Source organism: Gavia stellata, chromosome 29 (genome assembly GCF_030936135.1).
Source record: "Gavia stellata isolate bGavSte3 chromosome 29, bGavSte3.hap2, whole genome shotgun sequence".
Taxonomy (NCBI): domain Eukaryota; kingdom Metazoa; phylum Chordata; class Aves; order Gaviiformes; family Gaviidae; genus Gavia; species Gavia stellata.
In genome coordinates this window covers 3,312,949-3,338,474 of record NC_082622.1, presented here as the reverse complement: position 1 = coordinate 3,338,474, position 25,526 = coordinate 3,312,949, and the positions used below count along the sequence as shown (strand labels likewise).

The following is a 25,526-nucleotide window of genomic DNA, read 5'->3' as shown; positions in this document are numbered from 1 at the left end:
AGCACCGGCACCGCCGGCCGGACACCCCAGCATGCCCGAGCCCAAGCCACCGTGGCACCTACCTGTGCCTGTCCCGCTGGGCTCTGCACCCCACGGCCCCGCTGTCCCCAGCCCGCACCCTCCCGGCTGGAGCACATGGGCGTGAGCATCCGCTGAAATGCGGCGGCTCTCCCCAGCACTTCTGCTGCTGCCGTTTGCCGAGGTGGGGAGGGAAGCGGGGTGTGGGTTTGCGAGTGTTGCGCTTCCTGTGGGCGCCCCGGCCACACCGCCTCCCGCGAGGCGCCCCGGTTCCCCCGCCCCGGCCCCCAGTGCTCGGCCGGGGGACGGGGGGCTGCCCCAGGAGACCCCTGTGGGGTTGTGCCAATCCCTTCAGATGACAGAGCTGGGCATCCCCCATGGACAGGGGAGGACCCCAATTGGGATTTCTGCCCCACAGACCCGGTTTGGGGGTCTGACGCCTGCACCGGAGCATCCCACCCACCCCATGGCCACAGCCCCTGGTCCTTACCTCGGTGCCCGGTGTGGCGGCGGCAGCTACGGCAGGAGCAGGGGCTGTGCCACCCGCCTGAATCACTTCATGGGCCGGCGGGGACCTGCGGGCAGGAGGGCGAGAGGGTCAGGCTGCCCCGCCGGGCACCTCCCCACCCCGGGGACCCGCTGGTGGGTGACCAGGCGGGGAAGCACAGTGGGACGCTGACTTCCCCCACCCCAGCTCACAGCCCCGCATGCCCCCGCCAGCCTTCACCTTATTTGCCTCCATTATATTTTTATTTCCAGCAGCCGGTGTCACCAGGAGCTCGCCAGGCACCGGCTGAGCATCCCCTTCCCTCCACACCCCTCGGGGGTCCTGCCAGCTTGGGGACAACCCTGGGGCCAAGCCATCTGTCCCCAACCTCCTTGGAGAGGCCAAGACCCCCCCTGGGATGAGTTTCCCGGTGCCGCTGGTTGGGTTTGCTCTTTTCCGTGTGTTGCATGAAGATCCCTTTATGCCGCTGATGAGACGCAACCCAAATCCCGCAGGCACCGGGATGCTCCCCTGGTTCCTCCGTCCCCCACGTTTCCTATGGGGATACGGGGGGCCGGGGTTGGCCCCACAGTGTTAGCGGGCTCCGGGAAGCAGCTGCGGGATTCAGCAAGTTGTAATTAAGCACTTGGGTTTAATTAACATGGCTGGGGATGGGAGAGGGAGAGCTGGAAGAGGCGGCAGCGGCAGGGAGGGATGGGGTAGCCTCGTGCCTGGGATGGGGCTGCTGCCCCCCAGCCCAGCACTCCCCACTCAGCCCCAGCACAGCCCCTTGGCATCAACAGTGATGGCTCTGCCTTCCTCTTCTCCTCCTCCTCCTGGGCCCGGTAAACAGTGGTTTTACACTGGGGCTCTGTGGGATGCACCAGCCCGATGCCGAAACACAAGCTGCTTTGGGGGAGCCGGGACAGCGAGGTTCTGCACACCCCTGCCTCAGTTTCCCCACGTGTGGTGGGTGCTTCTACCCCCTGGTGGGGTATAAAGATATCCAGGGCTGCCCTGGCGCAGTGACCCCAGGGTTTGTCCCACTGGGTGCTGGGGTGTTTTGGAGGGGTGCTGGGCTCCGTGGGATGGTGCTGGGGGGGCCCTGGGGTGCCCTGAGCAGCCAGACGGGTGGGAGACTTGCACCCGCTCCGCTCAGGGATTTGCATAAATGCTGTGATCGTCGTACAGGCGATCTCGTGCCCGTGCCACGGTTGTCCTTGACGGGCGGCTCGGGGCTGGGATTTGTCACTGCTGATCTCTGCCTGTGCCAGGGAGGGGGCACAGACGTGTCCCCGTGGTCCCCAGCGTGGGGATGCCCTGGCACGAGGCCTGAGCCGTGGCATGGGGGTTCGGTGCCGGGTGGGAGGATGGGGATTGCTGCAGCCCCCCCCGGCCTGGCGGGGCAGCTTTGCTTGAGGTTCAGTGCCTGATTTGCACCGTTTCCTTGGCCCAGGTGCCTATGCCCCGTGGTGGCCCTTGGCCCTGGGAGCCACGGCATGTCCCTCCCCGGGTGACTCTCGAGGAGGGCGAGGGGCTTCCTCCATCGTGGGCTGCCCATCGCCACCATGCCAAACCAGGGCAACCGCTCACCCCAAATCCACCAGGAAAGACACCCCATCAGGGACTACTCTTGCAGAGGGGTGCGCTGCTGGAGGAGGGCTGCCCACGAGGGGTGCTGGGCTGGAGGCAGCAGGGTCCCCCCCCCAGCCACACCCGAGGTGGCCCCGGGTTTTGTCCCTCCCTGCGGTGGCCTCCCTGTGCCCCAGCCCTGCTCCGGCACCTGCTCCTCTCCCTGCCTCGCCACCTCTCCCCGCTCCCCCCAAGCATCCTGCCCCACGGGGACCCCGTGGCGGGTGTCACCTCCCTGGTGACATCCCAGCTGACGGGGTGAAACCCCTCTCCTCCTCCAGGCAGGGCCAAATCCTGCACCCAGAAGCATCGCTCCCCCCCCAGCCGGCGGTGCCCAGGCTGGCCACGCCAAAGGGGCAGCAATGACCCCGGATCAGGCCATCCCCATGTCACCCAGGGCCGTTTTGGGGCTGTGCCCCTTTGCTGCCAGCGCAGCATCGCTGTGGGCACCGCAGCCTGGTGCAGTGCCGCACCCCCGGCTGGGGGGTGGGTGCCCCTTCCCCTTGGCTTGGCTCTGCACCCCGTGGCCCCCCCCCGCCCACTGGGTGCCCGCTGGGTGCTGGTCCTGGTGCCCACCGCTGCTGCCGAGCCCCACCTGCCTCTGCCCCCCACCCATGCCTGCGCCAGCATCGCCGCAGCCGTTGCAGGGTCCGACACGCGGTGCCTGAAGGATTTTTCACGGGGGACACCTTATCCCAGGAACCCGGGTGCCGGGGCCAGATCCTGCCCCAAGATGAGCCAGGGCACCCCCCCATCCCTGCCCAGGGCTGGGTTGGGGCTTCCCCCGGGGCTGTCACCCCCCCAGTTTGGGGACCTCCCTGGCTAGCGGGAGGTGCGAGTCCCCCCATGGGGCTGAGCCCCCGAGCGTGGCCGGCGGGGTGCTGGGGGCCTCCCCTCTGCCTCGCTGCGGCTGCGGGCGAGCGGCAGGATTTACCGCAGGGCTGCCACGGAGCTGAGCCGCAGCACCCAGCCAGCGCGGGCGAGCACCCAGCCATGCACCCGCACCCACCCAGGGCCACCGTGGGGCTGCAGCATCCCGGGGGGGGGGCTGCACCCATGCCATCACCCCCAGTCCTGGGGGCACCCGGCAAGCGTTGGGTGCAGCGGGCTGGGGGTGCAAAGGGGAAGAGGGGCCCCTGCGAGGGGCCGCTTACTGGTTTGGGTCCCCAGGGGAGACAGTGAGTGCCTGCCACAGCCCCCCACCCTGCTCTCAGGCCTGGTGGCACCCCTGTCCCCGTCCCCCGTGGCGGCTCTTGCTCACCGTGGCGGTGGGAGCTCGAGGCGTGGGCAGGCGGTGGCGGCTGCCGGTTGTCTGCGGATGCTGCCGGAGCGCGGGGTGTCGGGGAAGGGCCGCCCGCCGTGTGCGTGAGCCGCCCTGCGCCAGCTGCCGAATGCACCACAAAGACCACCATAGCCCCCCGGCCCCCCCCACGCCACTGGTGACGGTGACGTCTCAAGTGTGAGGAAGACAGGGATGCTTAACCCCTTGCGTGCTGGCCGGCAAACCTCTGTGGCCTGCCTGGGCGAGGGCTCCGGGTCCTGCTGGGGTGCTGCTCCCTGGATTTGGGGGACGCGGTGACACCGAGCGGGTGCCTTTGTCCCCCCGCCCCTTGTCAGAGCCAGCCCAGCTCAGCCCCGGCAGCCCGAGCACCCGCAGCCTGCTCTAAGCAAGGGGAGGGAAGCCCCAGATTTTCCTTTGCTCCTGCCCCAGCCCATGGATGGCACCGCTTCCCCCCGGCCCCCCCTCTCCGGGGAGGGGGACAGCCATGGAACCCAGCCAGAGCCAAACCAGACGCATGCCCCGGGAGCCCCATTTTGGCCAGGCAGCCCCCTCAGCTTCCCACAGACCGGGACCAGGAGGGGTTTGGATGGCACATGCCAGGACAGAGCTGTTCCCGCAGGGGTGATGTGGGAGGTAGGAAGCAGGTGGTGAACCCCAAAACTGGAGTATTTCTGCTTTTCCACCTCGCACCCCCTTTTCCCAGGCCAGTGCTGGGCATCCCAGCAGGGACATCAAGAGGGACCCCCAGAGTTCTGGTCACCCCAGGTCCAGCTTGCCCAGTGGCACCCAGCAGTGTCCTGGGGGACACGGCGTGGGTGACAGCAGCTCCTCACTCCTTTACAAGGGCATTTCTGCGCAGCAAAGCATGGCATGGGTGCCCACCCTTCAGCACCCCAATGCTGCCAGGGCACCTGGCACCAAGCCTCAGCCCTGGGGCGCAGCGGGCAGGGAAGGGACCTGCTCCGAGATGGCGAGCAGCTGGGGAAAGGCGGAGGCTGCTGGCGAGGATACGTGGCTTGAAGGGAGGGAGCGGCAGAAGAAATGAGCAAGTGAGTGAGAAATCCCCATTTTGCTCCAAAACTCTCTGCAAACCACAGCTCAACCCCAAAACGCTGCCCACAGCGGCGCTGGCACCGGGTTCCCCCCGGGCACGCGTGCCTGTGGATGTGCCACCCACAGAGGGGCTGTGCCAGGGGAGAAGCCACCCGGAGCCCATCCCGATGTCCCAGCATGTGCCCGTGGCCCACCAGCCCCGTGCTCGGGCCGTGTGGCTGCTGCCCAGTGTGTCACTGGAAAACGGGGGATTTTGTGGGGTTGCGCTGGCCGTGAGCACTGTGCACTGGCCCGAAGGGACCGTGTCCATCCCCGTCCCCAGCCCTGCCCAGCTGACCCCACCCGGGGTGATGGGTCCTGCACAGGACCGTGTGGTGGGGACACTCACGGGAGAGGAGCGTGGGGGGGTCACAGAGGGGCTCCTGAGCTACCGATGCCCCGAGCCCCGCCGGTGTCATAGCCGGGCGATCCGGCAGTGCAGCAGGACAAGGGCAGTCAGGAGGCCGGGATGCACAGCGGTGACTCCTGCTCCCCACGGCTCCCAGCAGTTTGGGGGGGCTCGTCCGGCTGCAGCGGCCCCAGGCAGTGGGGGGCTGTGGCTGCAGGGTCCCCCCGTTGGGCACAGCCCCCCCAAGCTGTGCTGCTGCAGCCCGTAGCCGCTGGGGGAAGCTGCAGCCCTTTGCATTCGTTATCCTCGCTGGATAAGGAGGTTTTTGGGAACCGGTGAGGCCCTGGCAGCTCTGCACCCCGGGGACCCCGCGGCAGGGAGCTGGGGTGATGCTGCTGCGGGAGCGGGGAGCAAAGGGCTGCCACGGAGCCAGCGCTGTCTGCAGAGCCGGTCCCTGTCCCCCGCCCCGGACAGCCTGGTGCCCCGTCTGCAATCCCAGGGTCGATGTCCCGGTTGAGCCCGGGCTCATGGTAGGGCTTGGGGTGCCCCGATCTGGGTGCTGGGCTCAGCCGAGTGCTCCAGCCCGTGTGCTCGGGACCACCAGTGCGGCCAGCCCTGCACGAGCCCGGGCATCTCCCCCGCACCAGGACTCAGGGTGTCGCAGCCCCTAAGAGTTGGACACCCCAGTACCCCACAGCCGCCCTTGTCCCCGTCCTCAGGGCGTCCCTGTCACACCCCCAGCCTGGCGCTCCCTTGCCTCTTCCAGCCACCCCATGCCCCTTCAACACACCCCGTCCCATGAGCTGAGCTGTGCTGGCCTCAGCCCTGGCAACCATGCTGATTCAATTAAGCCCTCATTAATTTTTCAGTCGCCCTGTGCACCCTGAGCGCGGGCGGTTTGCGGTGGCACTAATTGACGTCTTCTCTACTTAACCATGTAAGAAGCGGATTGCCCAGCCGGCACGGGGGGGCTCATCCCCCACACTCTCGGGGAGGCTCATGGAGAGGCTTTGGGGCCAGACAGAACCATGTGCCCAGCGCCCGGCAGAGGCTCCTGGAGTGACCCAAAAGCCATGGGGCTGAATCACCCCAGCCTGGGTGGGGATCTGGCTCCGGACCAGGGCATGGCACAGGGATGTCACATCCAGCCATGGGGGAGGTCCCAGCCCTCCTGCCCCTGGGACAGGCGGGTGATGGATCCCTGCAGCCCCGCTGCATATACACAGCTGCAAATATTTGTGTCTTTTTGTAAACCAGCCTTCTCTCGCCTCCGGCTGGGGCAGCTTCTGCAGCTTCATGCAGCCACCTCCGCAGCGAGGGTGGGTGCACCCGAGAGCAGGGCTGGGTCGGGGGATCCTGAGCCTGGGAAAGGGCAGAGCACCCCAGAGCACCCCACAGCCCCGTTGGGGACTGGGATGGGGACCAACCCTGGCTGGATGGAGACTTCATCTGGGCTCAGTGGCCACCAGCTGCAGAGGGGATGCTGCGGACAGGGCCGGGTGGCACTGGGGTCACGGCGAGATGGCCAAGGTCACTGGGAAGAGCCACCAGCGATCACTACAGAAATGCTCCACGTTTGGTTCTGGAGATCAGAGCGGTTTTCTTGGCCCTTTCCCCTCTGCGCTTCAGCTGCGGCTCTGGCCAGCAAGGAGGACCAAGGTGTGTCCTGGTGTCCCCTCGGTGCAGGCAGCGTGGGGCCCTGCGCTGGGTGCCTGGCAGGGGGATGCAGGCAGCATGGCTCCTCCTGGCCCCTGCCAGCCCTGAAGCACACCAAGGGAAGGGGATTTTGGGATGCTTTGGGATCAGCCATTGCCAGGGACAGGAGCCAGAGGCTGGTGAGTAGGGCAGAGTGAGGAGGAGGAGGGGGAAGCAGGGAAGCAGAAGCAGAGAGTGGCAGGAGGGGCAGGGAGCGCAGAGGGGCTCTGCTCAAGACTGGGGACCAGGCAGGCACCTCCGGGCAGGCAGGGCCGGCAGCATCCCTGGTGCTGAACCCAGCTCCCCCTGCATCCCACTGCCAGCATCCCCCCTGCATCCCGGTCCCAGCATCCCCCCCGCATCCTGGTCCCAGCATCCCCCCTGCATCCCACTGCCAGCATCCCCCCTGCATCCCACTGCCAGCATCCCCCCTGCATCCCGGTCCCAGCATCACCCCCACATCCTGGTCCCAGCATCCCCCCTGCATCCCGGTTCCAGCATCACCCCTGCATCCTGGTCCCAGCATCCCCCCTGCATCCCACTGCCAGCATCCCCCCTGCATCCCGGTCCCAGCATCCCCCCTGCATCCCGGTCCCAGCACCCTCCCCAGCATCCCCTCCACTTTCCCCCCAGCATCCCAGATCCATTTCCCCTCGCAGCATCCCAGTACCCCCTCCAGTATCCCACCTCGCACCCCCCCGCGGCCCCTCCCAGTTGACTGACAGCGCTCCCAGCCAATGGGCGAACGTTGCCGCCGGGGGGGCGGGCGGCCCGCGGCTACAAGAGGGGCGGGAGCGGCGCGGGCAGAGCCGGCGGGGTGGACCGCGGCCCCTCCGGCACCGGCACCGGCACCGGCTCCGTGCCCCGCCGAGCCGCCGCCGCCTGCCTGCACCGCACGACAGGTAAGGGCCGTCGGGGCCGGAGCCGCCGCCGCCCCCCCGGGGCTGGGACCCGGTTTCCCGGTGCGGAGCTGCCGTCGGGGCAGGTGCCAGGAGCCGCGCTGTTCCCGGGAGCCGGTTCCAGCGGGTGTCGGGGCCGGTGCCCCGGAGCTGCCCCCCGGGTGGGCAGAGCAGCCCCTGCACCCACCAGTGCTGCTGCCCCCAGCCCGGCCGCCCCATCCATCCTGGGGCTGGGTCCTGCGCCCCTTCCCTGCTCCCCGGGGTGCCGATCCGTTGGGGTGGCGCTGGAGGCTGGGTGCCCTGCGCTGCCCGGGGTGCAGCCCCGGGGGGGACACCCGTAGCGACTGTCCTCTGTCCTGTTTTGGGACCAGCAGCCGGTGACCCATGATGATATTGGTGCTTTGAGATGAGCGGTTCGTGCCAAGCGTGCGATGGCCCTTCCGGCTGCTGGCCCCAGCACCCGTCCCTGCTGTCCCCTGCCCTGGCGTGGCCTGTGCTGCGTCCTGTACGGAAAGGGGAAGCGAGGTCTGTGGACCAAAGGATGCTCTTCTTGAGTCCTGGCCTCTTTGAAGGCTTCACTTGCAGGATGAGGTGTGGTGCTTCTAGCAAAGGTCCTCGTTGCTGTTGCCTTATGGAAAAGCTGCTCCTGGTGCAGGTGAGAGGCTGCATCCACCTGCACGGCTGGTGGGAGACGCAGGAGGACATGAGCACAGCACATGGTGGGGATTAATCAGTCCCTGCAATTTAGAGCCAGACCATGGTGCTGGGAGGGCTCGTGTAGCTCTGCAGCTGAGCTGGGGATCGCTGGGAAGCGCTGTGCTCCGTGGGCGTCCGGATGTTTCCTCGGCTCTGGCTGCCGAGGGGTGGTGGGTTAAGCGCTGCCGTGGCAGATGGTGACAGATGCTGGTGGGATCATGGGGCAGGAAGCAGCCTCTGCCTGTGGGATTAGCTGGGAGCAGGGCTGGCTGGGAGCGTGAGGAGCCCTGCATCGCTGCTGGGGGAAGGCTTGTGCCCATCCCAGCGTACCCCCATATCCCCCAAGCCCACATGGGCAGGAGATCAGATGCTCGGAAGGGACATGGTGCTTGGTCGGGCTCCAGGTGAACTTCTACTCAACTTTCTCTATGCAGAGAGAAGCTCCAGGAGCTCTCAACAAACCATCTGCTGCTCAAGCTGAGCGGCACCGGCAGCCAAGGCTGCGTGGGAGCGGGCACGGCGTGTATCAGAGCAGCTCTGCGTCCTGCCCACACAGCTGCGGGCTTGCCAGCGCTCCAGTGCACCACGCTGCAGGCTGCCCCGCAGCGGAGGGGTGCCTGGCTGCGGACCCCATCATCACCAAGGGCTGGCCAGGAGCGGGTCGGGCATCGCTGCAGCTGGCTGGATGCTGCAAGTGGGTGCCAGGGAGGTTTTTCCCTGCTTTAATGGCAGACTCGTGTTACCTCCTCTTTGTCCCATCCTTACAGAGGGTGGCTGGACATCATGGCCTGCTAAAGGCTGTGTGAGGAGTTCTGGGTCTTCGTTTGCTTTTTGAGGTGTTTTTTTCTGCAGCCCAAAGGGACCCAGCCTAGGAAATGGGGGGATTGAAGGTGATGCTGCTGGCTGCGCTGGCGCGCTGCCCCAGGGCCAGCTCCTGCACGTCTCCAGCAGCAAGGGCTACAGCTGAGCATGGGCACCAACACTGTCCCCGGTGCCACAGTCGCTGTCATGGCACTTGACAGTGCACGGACACCCATCAGCCAGGTGGATCAGCTCTAGCGTGGGGAAGAGGCATGCGGGGTCGGCCAGCTGCTGGGCTGGAGGAGGGCCTGGGAGCAGCAGCCCTCCGTGTGCCCGGTGTGTAGGAGCCGTGCGTTTTCCCTCCCAGGGGCAGCCATGGGCAAGCACAGCAGCAAGCTGGCCCCGGAGATGCTGGATGACCTGGTGAGGAGCACAGAGTTCAGTGAGCAGGAGCTGAAGCAGTGGTACAAGGGCTTCCTCAAAGACTGTCCCACTGGCATCCTCAACCTGGAGGAGTTCCAGCAGCTCTACATCAAGGTGGGCTCCAGCCAGGGGCCTGAGTGCTGCCTGTGGGGCTGGAGCACCCTGCTCCTGCTGGGGCAAGGGTGCTGCTTTGGGAGCAGCCTCCATGCTCAGCTCTCCCTCCCCGTTTCGATCTCTCTCTTCTCTCCTCCCTGCAGTTCTTCCCCTACGGAGATGCCTCCAAGTTTGCCCAGCACGCTTTCCGCACCTTCGACAAGAATGGTGATGGGACCATTGACTTCAGGGAGTTCATCTGTGCCCTGTCTGTCACCTCCAGGGGCACCTTTGAGCAGAAACTCAACTGGGCCTTTGAGATGTATGACCTGGATGGGGACGGGAAGATCACACGCTTGGAGATGCTGGAGATCATTGAGGTACCGGTGCTTAAAATCAGCAGGGGTAGCTTGTTTTTTCCAGGCTTTTCACAGCTATTGGGTCCCTTTTGGCACCGAAGAATGAGTTTTTCTGCCTAGAGCCTTGTCTGAAAGGTACCTGGTGTGCACCTGATTGTAGCTGTGCAGCAGCTTAGCTCATGTCAGCAGCTAACTGGGTCCCAGTAGAGCAGCAATCCTGTCTCCTGCCTTGTCCTGGGACCTTCTGCCCATCTAAGGTTCGCACTATGGTACTTTGCTTCTATTTTTGCTCCAGGCTATTTACAAGATGGTGGGGACTGTGATCATGATGAGGATGAACCAAGATGGGCTGACGCCCCAGCAGCGTGTTGACAAGATCTTCACAAAGATGGACAAGGACAAGGATGACCAGATCTCCCTGGAAGAGTTCAAGGAGGCAGCGAAGAGCGACCCCTCCATCGTTCTCCTCCTGCAGTGCGACATGCAGAAATAGAGCCCTGGGGGCTCATCGCTGGACTGGCTGCAGCCAACCTCTGCTCCCCGTGATGGTTTCCATCCCCATTTTCTGCTGAGTTGCTTCCATGCCCGCTCGGCCCCAGGCGTGAGCCACGCTCCATCCCTCCTGCCACCCACCCGCCTCTGCTCCTGGCTGTGTCCTGGGCAGCCCACAGTCCATGGGCTGTAGCTCTCCCTCGATGGGTAGAGCCTGCTCTGGGTATTGCTGGCTTGAGGTTACCCCCAAATCAACCCTCTCCCATCCTGGAGCTGGACTCCCTGCAGCCAGTGGCAAGTGTCCTGGCTCCCCAGGGCCAACTGCTCCCATATCCCTGCTGCTTTCTCTCTGCTTTCCCCCACTGCTCTGCCTGGCCCATTTCCTGATCCTAACTAAAACCAGCTCTTTCCCCTTTCTGCTGAACACCCTCATTGCTTGTGATGCTGCCAGGGAGGCTGAAAAGTCCCAAGTCCTGGCCCTGGTCTCTGCTTCACTGGCAATTCCCTGCAAGGCTGCCTGGAGGGGTCAGGGCTGGCCCCAGGGTGCTGGGGGGCTCAGGCAGGGTGCTGCACCCTCCCTGAGGGCTTGCTGCCTTGGCTCCCTATGCCTGGCTTTAGCTTTTCCACCTCTGCTTTTGCTGCTGGGAACGGTCGGGGGATGTCAGGGGAGAGCAGAAGTGTCCAAGGCCACCCCTGTCTGACCCCTGAAGCCACCTTCCACCCCATCATCTGGGTGAGCTGCCAGAGCAAGTGGGTGGTCACCTCCACAACTGCCCTGCCAGCATCCTGGATGCTTTGTGGAGTTTCTGGCCTTCCTGGATATTGAAGTGATGCCTGAGGTCCCAAATTGAAAGCAGGGACTGCCGGACTCCTCCATGGGCTGCCCTGGGGCAAGGTCAGGAGTGTGGGTGTTGAAGACACGTCCTGGTGCTGCTCCTGGTGTCTGCTGCTACTGTGGGGACTGGTCGGTTCTGGACTGGGGCTGTGGAGAGGTGTGGATGGGTCCTGTACCTGCTGAGCCTCCTGGCAAGGCTCTGAGGCCACAAGAAACATGTCTCTCTCCTTCCTCCCTCCATCCCAGCCTGCTGCCTCCATCCCTCCTGCCCCAGGACAGGAATATTGTCACAGATTGGTATTTAGTCTGCACGTTGTGGTGTTGATGACTGTAATATCTGTTAGGAGATGGTGAAGTTGTTATCTATTTTTTTAATGGAAAAATAAACTGTCCCCCATGTGTGGTGTTCCCCCCAAATGGCTTATTGGGGGGCAGCTGGCTGCTGCAGCAGCTATGGGGAGAGTGAGATGACAACACTGCACTCCTGAGCATTGTTTATGGGTTTCATCTGAGCCTGTGACACTCCAAGGAGCACAGCCTGGGAAGCCTTGAGGATGGGTGAAAGTGTAACCCTTCAGCCATGCAGGTAGCTTTGGGGAAGGGAATGTTATCTCTTGGGTGGGATAGGACCAGACATCCCTGGTCTGTGCTGGAAATAGGTCTCTGTGGACCAGAAGCCTGGACCTTGACTGTTCCCTTCATTCAGGGTTGGGCATAGCCAGAGGACCTGGTGGCTTTGTCCTGGGCCCCATCCCTGCACCATCAGCAACTGGGACCTGCTATTGCTGTGTCTTTGTCCTTCTCAGCCTCCTCTTCTCCACCCCCATCTTCCCTGCACATATTTTCCTCTGGTCTTTCTTCTCCATCAGCAGCCTGCAGAGACGGTGGCTGTTGCTAAGGAGCTCTCCCCAACTTTAAACACTTCTCTGTAGTTAATCAGGCAGGGCTGGCTCCTGGGCAGCAGCGCTGGCTCCTGGCTATGAGCCTGGCCACGCGGTGCCACTCACCCCATCCCGCCTGGCTCCAGCGTGCGGGGAAGCGCGTGGCTGGGCTTCCACCTTGCATATCACCAGCATCTCATCTGTCTTGCAGCAGCCAGCACCTGAGCACAGAGATGGGAGGATGCCAAAACCGTGGCAGTGTGTGTATTTTTAGGAGTGCTGCTGAGAGCTCTGTGCACCTTGGGTTTGGCTGCCGTGCTCCCTGGGCTCTCTGGGAGCGTGCGTGTGTGTGCAGCTCAGCAGTGCCTGGGGAAGGAGGGACAGGGCAGGTTGTCCCCGCTGTGTGGGAGCCTGGGGACATGCCAGGGCTGCTGTCTGAAAGGGCAGTAACTCAAGCTCAAGAGGGGACTCTGAGAATAGCCTCGGTGATCCCGGGGCCCTCAAAGCTCCTGCTTCCCTTGGGGCCACCCCAAAGGAAGCTCAGGGATTTCCCAGGAGGGACCTGCAAAAGCCCTGGGGAAAGGGAGTCTTTGATGAGGCTGAAATGATGATAAACTCCCGGAAGGGCATCCCAAAGGGTTTGGGATCCAGGCAGCTGGGTGAGCCTGAAGCCAGCCCTGTTCACCAGCACCCAGCTTCCCCTGGCTCTGCTCTCCTGGTTGAACCTCAGCGCAAGCAAGGTTGTGCTTGATCGGTCTCGTGGGTAGGGACACGGGTGTCCCTGAGGCTGTGGTCCGTAGGGAGGGTTGGTGTTTAGCTGCTGGCACAGAGCTTTGGGCAAAACCCTTCTGCTGGGGCTCTGCGAGCTTTCCCCCCGGGCACTGCCCTGTGCCAGCTGAGACGAGGTGGGATCCTCCATCACTCGGTCCTTTCTGGCTGCTGCCTTTTGGTCTCTGGGGTGCACTCCCTGCTCCCCAAGGGCCTCGGGGCTGTGGGGGGCTGCTGGTCGTGGTGCAGTTTTCAGCCCGAGCGGAAAGCTGGGCTCTACACGCAGCTCTGTGGCTGGCCTCAATCCCACCAGCACTCAGGGGGGAACGTCTAGGGAAGAGCCTTAATTAATATCCACGCCCGTTCCATAACTAGCACAGGTTATTAGCAGGTTACCCTGGCACGGAGCAGGGCCCGAGCACGCCTGTCACCCACCGGGCAGCCGCTGCCACGGCTCCTTCCCCTCCAGCTCCCGGGGCTGGCCGCCCTTGCACCCTTCCAGCCGCCCGGTCCCCGGGCATGGGTGCCGCTCTGTGCTTTGCAAGGGTGGGCGCACCCCCACGACCCTCGGTGTCTCCCGTGGGTGCCCTCTCACCCCCTGCCCTCCCCTCTGCTGATGGCACCTTTCTCCCCCAGCCCCTTCCCTGCGCTCCCGGAGGCTTCCAGCCCCCCGGGCTGACCCTGCCCTGGAGCGGCTGCGGAGCGCTCCGCCCTCCACCCCCCCCAGCACCCCGCTATTGGGGGGGGGCGGCCACGGAGGGGAGGCGGCGGCGGGGCGGGCTCGGTCCCGAAGAGGTTAAGCCGTGTCCCGGTGGGTTGAAACCCCGGAGCTTCATGGGATGCCTTATAAAGCGCGCTCCGGGAGCTCCCGGTACGTGCGGACCCGCCGCCGCGCACGGAGCCGCCGCCGCTGCGCACGGAGCCCCGGACCCGCCGCGCTATGGAGCCCCCGGGCACGGCCGGGGCGCCGGGCTCGGTGGGGCGGCCCTGGGAGGAGGCCAAGGCTTTCTACGATAACCTCGCCCCCAAGAAGAAACCTAAATCGGTGAGAGCCCCCGAGGTGCCGAAGCGGGTAGCGCTCCCCACCCCGGAGGGGAACCGGCCTCTCTGGGTGCCCCATCGACTCTGGGTGCCTTCCCCCCCCCCGCCCCCCCCCCCATCTCCTCCAGGTCCCCCTGGGTCTTTCTGGGTGCCTCATCTCCTGCAGGTTCTCTGGGGTCCTCTTGGGTGCCCCATCTTGTCTGGGTTCCTCTGTGGAACCCTCCGGGTCTCTCTGGGTGCCTCATCTCCTCCAGGTTCCCTGGGGTCCCCATGGGTCTCTCCGTTTTTCCTTTGAGCCCCGGTCTCCATCCAGGTCCTTGGGGAAGCCCTGGGTCTCACCAGGTGCCCCCGCTCCTCCATGGTTGCCCGTGGTTGCCTGGGGTCTCTCCAGATCCCCCCAGTCCCTTTGGGTCTCCCTGGGTTCCTGCAGGTCCCTGGGGTCTTCCCGGGTCCCTCCTGGGCTGAGGTGCCCTTGCAGAGCGGCTCCGTGCCCCATAAGCTGCCTGTCCCCTGCACCAAGGCGGGAGGCCCTGCCAGTGACAGGAGAGGTGGCTGTGGTGGAGCAGGGGGACAACCCGGGGGCCGAATCCCTGCCCGGGAGCAGTGGGGTGTCGCAGGGGTGTAGCCACCCTTGCCAGGCTCGCCTGTTCCGGGAGATTAGAGGGAAAGCCTGTGTTATCTAACCAGGGCTGAGCTTGCCGGGTTTAAACATGGGAGCGCCTGGGAGTGCTGCCGTATCTCAGAATAGCTGCGGCAGCGTGGGGCTGGCAGGGCTGGCGGCTGTGCCCCGGGACGAGCTGGCCCTGGCCCTGCAGCCTGCGAGCCCACCCAGCCATAGCCGTCCTCGGGCCTGTGGGTGCCCCCTAAGTGTGGGGCTGTGGCAGAGGTGCTGCCCATGGTGAGGTCGGGAGCCCCGTGGCAGCCGGCACCTTTCGCGGCAAAGCTCTGTACGTGACCTCTCCGGCGAGGGGAGATGGCCAAGCCCCCCGCTCTGCGGACCCCAACTTGGAGCAGCCCCTGTGCTTTCCCCACTGGGGACGCGGCTGCAGCCCCCGGTCCTGTACCCACTGCCAACGGGCAGCACTGCTGCCTTCACCCTTCCCGGAGGAGAGGGACAGCTTGGCTTGGTGGCGGGATGCAGCCGGTTGGCTTTCATGCCATGCTTTCAAACTCCTGCGGATGTCAGCCCAGGCTCCTCCTCTTCCTCTTCTTGCAGCAGGGTCGGTGATCAGCGTGCCCGCTGTGCAGCTGGGGAAACTGAGGCACAGGGCAGTGATGTGGTTTGCTTGCACAGCAAACCAGCGGCAGAGCTGAGAGATCCAGGCTGTCAGGCCCTGAAGTTAGGCTGTGCCATCCACCCGTGCGGGGCTGGGGACGATGCCTGCGGTGCCTGCCTGGCCCCGTGCCCCTCCGCCGGGGCAGGCTGGGGGCCCCGGACCCACGGCCAGGCAGCTCGGCTGCCCTCGCACACAGCTGGGTTGCCCTGCGCTGCCAGGCAGCTGTCAGGCCCCGTGATGGACGGCTGCAGAGAGCTTTTCTGCATTATAAATAATGTGTTTGGAAAACTCAAAACCATCTCAGCCATTGCCCTGAACTTTAATCTGATCCCGAGCAGGGGGCTCGCGGCCGCCCAGGGCTCCCTCTTGCACGCGGGAAATGGGAGTTTGCTGTCGCCCATCTGCGCCCTTGCGGGTGCTGGGTCTGTCTGTCCGTCCTCTCAGCCGAATGTCTGTGCCAGCCGGAGCAGGTACCGGTGGGGGAGCAGCCGTGAGCTGTGGGGGCTGCTCCCCCCTGGAGATGGGCTGTAAGATGGCAGGAGGCAGGGTGATTTTTGGGGAGTGTTTCTGGGGAGCCCGTTCCTGGCTGGGGAAGGGATTAACAGGGCGTCCCTGCAGCTCACGGGGCTCCCCGCTTTGCAGGGGTCTCCGCTCTTCCCACGCCCCAGCTCCCACGCCTGCTCCGGCCTTGCTCCTGCCAGCTGGGGAGGTCAGCGATGAGACCTGTCACTCTTCAGCAATGTGGAAAATGTCCCTCAGCCTCTCCTGTGACGCCGCGCGGGGAGGAGAGGCTGGGTTGGTGGGAGCTGGCCTTCTGCTAGCTCCGCTCCTCTGGGCGCCCTGCTCGCCCCCTGCTCTGTCAGTCCCCTGCACCCATGGGGACCCATCCGGCTCACCAGGGTGCCTCGTTTTTGGGATGCTTTAGCTGGGGTGGGGACCATGCTTGACCCTGGAGCAAGCCCTTCCTCTTCCCTTTTGGTGACCGAATCTCACACCAGAATTCACCTCCAAGTTTTGAATTTGGCCGCAAGGATTTGGTCTTGCAGCATCCAGGGAAGTGCCCGGAGCTGCCGGAGTTCCTCTGGGTTTTTAGGATCAAGGTGGGTCCAGCAGATTCAGCCCCAGACAATGCAAAAGGATCAAGGGGTGCAGAATGGGGTCCCCACTGTGGCTCCTGCCTCAGAGCCAGCCGGTGGTGGCCTCCAGGGGTGGCAGTGAAGCCGCTGGTCTTGGGTGCCACTCTGGGCACCTGTGGCTCTTGTGGGTGGAAGGGCACGGCCCCACTGCACATCCCGGGAGCGTGTGGGATTTCCAAATGTCTGCCTCTAATCCTTGGGGGGCTGCTTAGGATTTACATCCGATTAGGAGGGCGATTTAAAGGCCTGCCAGCTGTTGGGTCCACAGAGGAAAATGTGCCATTTCCAGTCGCTACTGAAATATATCTTTACCCCAAAACTGGGCTGTTTGGGTCTGGGATGGGTTTTGCGCTTTATGGAGCCAGAGCCTGCTGGAAAGGTCACTTATGCTTCTGAGATGGGGTTTGGATCTCGTGAGCCAACCGGAGGCTGTGCCAAGGGCTGATGTTCTTCTTCAGAGGGCTGGGCTGGCAGGACGTGTCCCTGGTCATCCCTCCTGTCCGGCTGAGCCTGGGGATGGACCTGGGATTGGGATGGGACCTTCCCCCATGCTGCTCTGCTCGCACTTCTGTTAAACACATTATTAATTGATGTTCAGGATGGGGCTGGATCTGACCTTCCCTTGGGAGGGGAGAAAGGGAGAGGAGCTCACCATGAATCCCCAGGCAGCAAATTCGCTTGGATTCGGCTGAGCAGAGCCCCCCAGCTGCTTCCGGGGCTTGTGTTGGATGATGAGCTTTAATCGACCTTGGCCGACCTTGGATGCTGCTCTGAGGGTAAAACAGGGTTTGTCATTCAGAGTTCCCAAACCCGCTGGGGCAGCCGGAGCAGGAGGCTGTGTTGGGATTGGGTGCTGTGCAGGCTCCACCACAGCTCGTGGGACTAAATGCATCCCAGCGAGGACTGTGAGCGGGACCTCTCCCACGCACACGCTTCCTTTAAAAAATGAAGGGTGTTTTCCCCCAAAATTGTGATGTTTCAAGGCAAAGTGGGGTTTGTTGGGTTGTTCATAGCGCTCTGAGGGGGGATTTGAGGTGCTGTGGTTCCTGTAGTGCCCGTTTTTGAATGTAGTAATGATCATCTGCAGTACTAGTGGGGATGGAGAAGCATCTAAACAACCCTGAGGAGGGAACGCTTCCAAATGGAACCTCCACTTCAAAGAAATGTCAAAATGCAGCTCCCTCCTCGCAGAGCAGAATTGCTTTATTTTTCAAATGTCAGCATTTCCCAGAGAACAGCAGGGCTGTTCCAGCCCAGCCGGAGCGGGGAGCTGCGTTAGCGCCCAGGTGAGACCTTCCTGCGCAAAGTACTCCAAAGGTGCGGATCTTCCTTGGCAGGAGTGAACAGGATCCAGCAGGTCCCATTCCCGGAGGCTGGGCTTCCCCCCTGCCGGCAGCTGGGGCTCCAGCAGCCCGCGCTGGGGCAGAGTTAGGGCCCCAAGCTTACGGTTATTTTTATTGCTGTGTTTATTACCTCTTAAATTAACCTCCTGGAGGCTGGTGCCTTTAAATGGCAGGGAAGGGACCTTGAGCAGCCTGTTGCCGTTGCGCAAGATGCCTGCGCTCTGGGCACCTGCTGGGTGCAAGGTGTGTGCCGCAGGGGAGATGGAGATGCAAATTCAGGCTGGGCACCCAGCTAGGCTCGGCTTATGGCCCCGCACACGCATCTCACTCCCTTGAACTCTGTGCTGTGCGTGCTGCTGACCTACTTTCTCTGCTGGGGATCATTCTGCGGGGCTGGCTGTGGAGGATGCTCTGCCCTGCGGTCCGTCGGCGACCAGGAGCGGGGAGCAAACGCTTGGCAGCTCTCCTACGTACCCGGATAAATAACCCAGCGCTGCAGGGACTCGGGAGCAGCAGGACTCCTTGCTGAAGGCTAATGGCTGGATGTCCCAAGACCTTTAATAGTTATTAATATTTTCAGCTAATAAATGGCCCATGACACCAGAGTTATTAATTAATGAGTTGGAGTGCTGAGACTCGGCCCATGACAAGTTAATAGCTAACACCCACCGGGGTAGCTAAACGTAAGGTGGAGACCTGGCTGTGGCTCACTTGGGGGAGCGCTGCTGGTGTCGCTGATGAGCTTCTGCGTGGACCTGGGTGATCCTGCGTGTCCTGGGAGTTGTTCAGCTGCTCTCTCAAAAGAGCCGCTTCCAAATGCGACCTTATTTCTCTGCAAACGCCGTGGGAAAGGGATCCCTCTGGCCGCAGTGATGTTCTCAGCCTGAGCTTATCTGTGTCTAGTCCTAATCGCCCACTGCTTAATCTGCTTGCTGGGGATTTTGGGTACTGATGCGGCCTCGGAGAGGTGTCTGGGACCGACTGCACTGCCGGGCTGGCCCCGGGCACCGCTTACGGGGCGGGGTGCGGTGCTGGGAATGGCATGGGGCTGCCATTGACTCATTCCTGGGTGCGTCTCGGTGCTGGGCAGGATCAGCGGGGCCAGGTTGGGGGCAGAGCGAGCCCCAGGGCAGGCCCAGCCCTGCAGGGAGTGAAGATCCCCAGTGCGGATGGGGTACCTTGTCCTGGCCAGGCTGCTGTTCCTGTAAAACTCAGCCCTAGGCAGGGTGGGAGCTTGAACTTTGGAGCACCTGGGTGTGCGGAGCGGCTGGCGAAGGCGCTGTCCTGCCCCTGGGCAAACAGCATTGCCGGAGGATTACTCACGGGGCAGCTTGCTACACGAGGATCCTGGAAATCACCGAGGATGCTGGAAATCAAGGAGGAGCTGAGGGTGAGGTGTTTCTGAAGTGTTGGCGGCCTGGATTTCGCAGGCTCCCTGCGGAGATGCATCCCTGAGCGCAGCCAGAGAGCGCGTGGGCTGGGATTGCTCCCGGCTCCCGGGGAGCGTTCCCCGTGTGAGCCCCCAAGCCCTGTCCCGCTCCCAGGACTCGCTGCAGGCAGAGTCTGCTGGGGACGGCTGCCTGCACCACTGCCCTTCCTTAGCATTCGCTCTCCTGGGAGAGCGAATGGCAAATGGCCACCAGTAATGAATTTGCTTTCATGCTTCCAAGTGAGTGATGGGGATTAGCACCCTTCTGCCCTCCAAGGGGAGAGGGAGGACGGGTGGGGGTCAAGATGAGATTGACTTTCCCGGTGTCCCCTCTCTCGCTGCCAAGTCCTCGCTAGAGGCCCCTTGTTGACTTCAGTGGATTTTTGGATCAAGCCCTCGAACATTAATAATAATGACTCATAAATCATTGCTTGCACCACCTGTTTGTCATGTTTCCGCCCACAATAACTATATCAAGTGTTTTTATAAGCTGAGCTGGCACGGGTTGTTTGTCACATCTGGACAGCATCGTGGGAGTGTGGATCTGGCCGAGCCGCAGCGTGTGGTTTTTCCTGGCTGGGGGGGAAAAGCCACATAAATTCCTTCTGCATGGGGTTGAGAGGTTCTCCTGGGGTAGCACGTTGGGTCTGGATGGGTCCTGGGAGCCTGTTTGCCGTGGGAGGGCTTGGGCATGGTGCGAGCAGCAAAAAAAGGCTCTCGGGTATCCCAAATGTGTGGGGACGGTGCATCAGGGCTTCATTTGTTGGAGCATTGGAAGATCAGCGTTGCAGCTGCCCCATTACCCTCCGAATCGCTATGGAGGTGTCATCCAGCCCGTGGCCTTTCATGCTGAAAGTTAACAGATGCCTTCTCGGGCAGCGGGACCGGGTGCAGGGGCTGCCTCCCCATTTTCTCCCTTTCCCTGCAGCCAAAGCCCGAGAACGCCATCACCATCGCGGTGTCGTCGCGAGCGCTTTTCCGCATGGAGGAGGAGCAGAAGATTTACAACGAGCAAGGGGTGGAGGCGTATGTGAAATACCAGCTGGACCATGAGAATGAGCCCTTCCTCCCTGGGGCTGCCTTCCCCTTCGTCAAGGTGAGCATCCACCTGCCTAAGCTGAATCTGCACTGGGGTCCTGACCCAGAAGTTCTGGGGAGAGGGGAGTGCTATGGGGTGCTTGGGTGGGGAAGGGGTGGGAAATGAGCAGCGTGGCAGAAGGGATGTAGACACAGAGCAAACAGAGGTCAAATAATCCTCCCGGCAAGTGATGTGCTTCTTCCAGGACTGAGGAAACGTTGAATTTTCCAAATTGGCAGCTGAGCCCAAGAATTGGAGAAATCATCTCTTTGGATCATATTTAAAGTTTCCCTTTAGGGAATTCTCATAATTTTTTTTTTATTATTACAATTTATTTATTCTTTTAAATTGGCTGAATTTAGCCTTGCTACAGAGTTGGCCAATTTCTAATTTTGACATGTTGAAATGAGGCATTTTGAACTTTAAAAATATTTTCCAATTTCTGCCTCAGTTCCACTGGATTTAGTGCAATTTTGTGTGCTGGCCCTCACTGAAGCAATCTCTTGCCCGTTCCCAATGAATAAACTAATCCACTTGGTGAGGAGAGACTTGTTCTGTTTCTGATTGCTTGAAAAGCTTATCTGTAACTTTGAGCTAATTTATTCTCATCTCCTAAAGAAAACTTGAAACCTTTTGTATTTGAAAAGAGTAGTTATATATGTTTTTTTCCCCAAAATAAGTCTTTTTTTCCCAGCTAAAGCTGCTTGCTGATGTCAGCTTGGCTCAGGGTGTAGTTGGGGTCGGGCCAGATCCCTGGTTTTGGTGAACAGAAGTGTTTTGCTCAGTGAGAAGGGGGTCAGGGCCATGCCTGGGGCTCGCTGACACCCCCCCTCGCCCTGGGGTGCTGCAGGCGCTGGAAGCGGTGAACACGCAGTTGCGCGAGCTCTACCCCGACAGTGAGGAGCTCTTCGACATCGTCCTCATGACCAACAACCATGCCCAGGTTGGGGTTCGCTTGATCAACAGCATCAACCACTACGGTAAGCTGAGAGCGAAGCTGTCCTTTGCGTGGGTGCTGCCGGCTTTTGGGCAGGGTGTTACTGCTTGGCAGCGAGATAAGGAGATGCTTTCTCCTGTCTCTTCCTCCAAACCACACGCTGAGCCCACTTCTCCCAAATTTCCTGGGCTTTGAGTGGAAGTTGGCTGGTGGTGAGGATGTTCTGGCTGCCGGCCGTGCTGTCCAACGGCAGTACCGAAATTAGCCCCCATCCTGCTGACTCTTGGGAAGCCACGGGGGAGCAGCGTCAAGGCTTGTTTGGGGGGCAGTCAGGCTCACCCCAGGGTCCATCTGCCCTCAGATCTGTTCATCGAGAGGTTCTGCATGACGGGAGGGAACAGCCCCATCTGTTACCTCAAGGCCTATCACACCAACCTCTACCTCTCCTCTGACGCCGAGAAAGTGAGTGGGGCCATTGAAGAGGGTGAGTCTGGGGTCCAGCTTGGGGGGGGGGGCAGCGGGGGGAGCCTGGAGCCCTCAGGGGGTTGGTGCCGGGAGCAATAGCTCCAATGGCCCTGTCCCTATGTCGATGTGCAGCTAGGCTCTGCCTTGTGCCACATCCCATCCTTGATGCTCCAAAGAGCCTCTAGTTTCCGTAGAAATAAGGCTTTCCTCGAGCTCTGCAGCTCTTCCAAGGCAAAGGCACTGTTTTTCCCCATTAATTCCTGTATGCAAAGGGAGGTTTGTCATCTGGGGATTTGTTTTTGCTGTAAAAGGTTTTGGGGCCAACCTGCAGGCACGCGGGGTGCGTGCATTTCCTTGCAGTGTTTGCTTCCAGCCCATCGTGCTTTCCTCTGCTCCTTAACGGATAAGCCATGGGGCCAGGTCCTTGGGTAACTGCCACCTCTTGCCTCACGCTTTACCTCCACAGGGATCGCTGCAGCCACCATCTTCAGCCCCAGCAAAGACCTGGAGGTGTCGGAGAACCAGCTGCGGGTGGCATTTGATGGTGACGCCGTGCTTTTCTCCGATGAGTCGGAGCAGATCGTGAAGGCTCACGGCTTGGACATGTTCTTTGAGCATGAAAAGGCTCATGAGAACAAGCCTCTGGCACAGGTAGTGCTGGGGTGCAGCCGGAAAAAGCCTCTGGGAGAGAGACAGCCCGCAGGGATGCTCCCGCCTCTGGGAACAAGCCAGGGGTCGGCATGTGGAGTGTGGGATGGGGTGGTCAGCAGCCTGGCCCACGGGATGGCTGCGGCTGGCCCCTCGCTGGCATTTCTGGGGACTCACGGGGAGAAGGGCTTGGCCAGCACGTCTGGCTCTGCTGGGACTGGGTGCCTGGCGGAAGGGATAGTGTGGAGGTCTGGAAAGTGATGGTTTCTTCTTGCTTTGGCAGGGACCCCTGAAGGGCTTCCTGGAGGCCCTGGGGAAGCTGCAGAAGAAGTTCTATTCCAAGGGGCTGAGGATGGAGTGTCCCATTCGCACCTACTTGGTCACTGCCAGGAGCGCGGCCAGCTCGGGAGCCCGGGCCCTAAAGACTCTGCGTAGCTGGGGCCTGGAGACGGATGAGGCTTTGTTCCTGGCCGGCGCTCCCAAGGGGCCGCTGCTGAAGAAGATCCGTCCTCACATCTTCTTCGATGACCAGATGTTCCACGTGGAGGGAGCCAAGGAAATGGGCACCGTCGCTGCCCACGTCCCCTACGGCATTGCCCAGAAGCACAAGCAGCCGGCGCAGGAGAAGCAAACCCCGAACAGCAAGTAGCGGAGCTGGCTGATCCCGCGGCCCCCGGCACGCGGCACAGACTTCACCCCGTGCACCACGCTCCGACCTGGGTTGTGGGCTGCAAGGCCGAGAGCGTTTGCCCTGGCGAGCGCGAGGTTGTTCCCCAGCGGGAGCCTTGTCGGGGGCACGGAGGGAGGAGGGGGGTGACAAAAGGCTTCTTCTCGCCTCTGTATTTGTTGCAATGTTGTGGCGTCGTCCCCATTCCTCGTGGGGCCGGAGGCTCCCGGGGCAGCCCCACGAGCCGTTTCCCATTCATCCGCACTCTGCACTTGCTTTAAGCAAAATCCCTCGAGGATGGATCTCACCTTCTGTGGACTGTTTGTGCCAGGCAGGTTTAACCTATTGGTGTTTCTTTAAAACCCCAGGTAATTCCCAAAGCCTTTGATTTACGAAGCAAATGTTCAGGCTGATCTGTTGAACCGGAAAGTTGGGAGCACACAAAAACCCTTCTTGCAGCTTTGAAACAAAATATTGTCCCTTTTAACTAAAATTAAACCATAATATTGTTCCTTTACAGACCCAGCTCCTGCTCCCCAACTAGAAAATCTTTCACGTCTTTGTCCCTTCACCAAGATTTTCTCAGCTGAACAGGTTTCTTTTCATGCACTAAAATTTGGAAAAATAGAAACAAACACCTTTTTTTACATATATATATATATATTTAAAAAAAAAAACAAACCAGAAATGCTGTTTCCTGCTTGGAGCTTTGGGCTAGTGTATTGTTGGCCCAGGTTTTTAAATTTGGGTTTCACAGTTGCGTGAGTTAGCACTTAAGAATAATAATCTCAGTGAGGCATCCAAAGCCCAGCTCTTGTGTGAGCCGTCCAGGGTCCGCAGATACATGCCTAGGGCTTGGATTAAGTTAAAAGCAGGGCCTAATATATTAGGGACATCATTTGAAGTCCATTTAGGTGAATCTGCAGAGAATTTCAGCCTGGGGGTTTTAATTAAAGGAATTTTTTTTTTCCCCTTTCTAGGCTGAGCCCATATGAGTTGATAATCTTTTTCTCCTCAGCTTCTTAAAACCGCTGGTGTTTCCTAAAATAGACACCTCTGCTAGTGATGCTGTGAGAGAGAACCAAATCTCCGATTAAAAAACAGGGAGAGGAATCGGTTGGAGAGCTTCTCCGAAATCAGTGTGAAAATCACACTGACCTTTCTGCACAAAGCCCTGTGCCAAAGGACATTCTTAAGAGAAAAATTTAAAGATTACTTCTTTCTTGTGGTTTTTTTCTTTTTTTTTTTTTTTTTTTTCTTTAGGCAGTACACCCCACGGCTGGGCACGAAGGATGTCCAGTGTTATCAGATAGTGGTTTTCTACAAACACCAACTCCATGGGCTGAAGTTTTCCGAGGTATGTGTCTGCCTCTGGCTCGGCTTTGCAGGGAGGTTTCAGCTAAAACAGCTCAGCCCTTCCCGACAGCGAGGCTAGAGCTCGAGTTATTGCACTTTTAACGAATATATAAACAAGCTAGGGATGCCTTCGGTGGCTCGAGAGACTGTTTTCTCATAGCAGTGAAAAGCACTTTTTCCCCCCCCAAACTATTTAACTTTGACAGACTGTTAATTTGTCACATCTGGGTGTGACAAGCACCTTAGAGGAAGGTCTAAAATCCAAATGAAGTCTTGAAAGAAATGAATATCTCAGTAACACATCTACTAATATACAGGTTTATAAAAAGGTCTCGTCTTTTTAATGTGAAGCCCAGATATTGGGATCTGAACTGTATCTCGGAGACCCTTTTGGCAGCGGGGAGGGAGAGAACAGCCTGGCTTCCCAGTAAACATCTCCAAGGTGGTTCCTGAAGATCGCATCGTGGAAGCCCAGCCAAGCCCAGCTCACAAACGGGCTGCACCGGGGCCTCCCACCAGCCCGGGAGCAAAAGGAATAGGGTTGTCGGGAAGCCCTTGGGCACCCCCGGCCAGGGCAGGGTGCTGGTGGGATCGGCCACAGGGTGCAAGCACAGCCACTGGGGATGGGTGCTTGCACCGGCTGCCGTGGAGGATGAGGGGTGTTGGCTGTGCAGGTGGAGATGCCCTGTCTGAAGGTGCTGTTAGCTGCAGGGAAGCAATGGGTTGTGGTTTTGGGGCAGGGCCCTGGATCTCAGCAGCTTTCACTGCTGCCGTTCCGGGCCCTGGGATGCACAGGGAGCTGGGTGCGAGCCCGGGGGCAGGGGCACGGTGCAGGCAGGAGTTTTAGTGACTCTGCTTAGGGTCCTCTTGCTGCCAGGGCAGGTTAGGGGCTCGCCGGGAGATGTGGGGCTTGGGAAACGGGCCCCAAGTGAGGGAGACCTCCCTTTGCACCTCCTGAGGGGGGAGGATTTTCTGTTCCTGCAATGGCTGTCCCATTTGCTTTTATCCACGTGGCTTCCTACGTTTTTTTTCCTCCTCCATCACTACAACCGGCAGCTGTGGATTTGCTGCTTGTGTACCTTCCCCGCGTGCCCATCCGTGCCAGCCCCTCGGGCTGGGGGAGCGATGCGGTCCCCAGGACTGGCTGCATGGGCCACCATCTCCCCCCCGATGGGCCGGTGCGGCTGTGCCTCTTGTGCTGCGCTGGCTGACGACTGGACTTTCCCCGCTGTGTGTTGTTGCTGTGGGTTTCACTTCATTGTCCTCCGGCGGTTTTTCTTGTCAATGGACTGCCATGTTAATGAAATCCCTTTGGGTGTTTTTCTGTAATAAACTGTGTTGGTCCCA

General features: G+C 61.1%; 2 protein-coding genes across 3 annotated transcripts; both read left to right on the top strand.

Annotated features, from left to right (window-relative positions):
- Positions 1 to 9,326: 9,326 nt before the first annotated feature.
- Positions 9,327 to 11,503, top strand: HPCAL4 (hippocalcin like 4). 2 transcript variants are annotated; one of them, XM_009821788.2, is made up of 3 exons: positions 9,327 to 9,488; positions 9,632 to 9,847; positions 10,122 to 11,503. In XM_009821788.2, exons 1-3 carry the CDS (start codon positions 9,327 to 9,329, stop codon positions 10,317 to 10,319), a joined length of 576 nt encoding a protein of 191 aa, XP_009820090.1. In that variant the 3' UTR covers positions 10,320 to 11,503. The 2 variants fall into 2 exon arrangements, with proteins under 2 accessions (XP_009820090.1, XP_009820091.1); XM_009821789.2 differs by lacking the exon at positions 9,632 to 9,847.
- A 2,224-nt stretch (positions 11,504 to 13,727) lies between these two features.
- On the top strand, positions 13,728 to 25,526 carry NT5C1A (5'-nucleotidase, cytosolic IA). Its single transcript, XM_059830930.1, has 6 exons — positions 13,728 to 13,847; positions 19,957 to 20,124; positions 20,957 to 21,086; positions 21,405 to 21,527; positions 21,975 to 22,159; positions 22,440 to 25,526. The coding sequence occupies exons 1-6, from the start codon at positions 13,743 to 13,745 to the stop codon at positions 22,803 to 22,805; spliced, it is 1,077 nt and encodes a 358-aa protein (XP_059686913.1). The 5' UTR covers positions 13,728 to 13,742; the 3' UTR covers positions 22,806 to 25,526.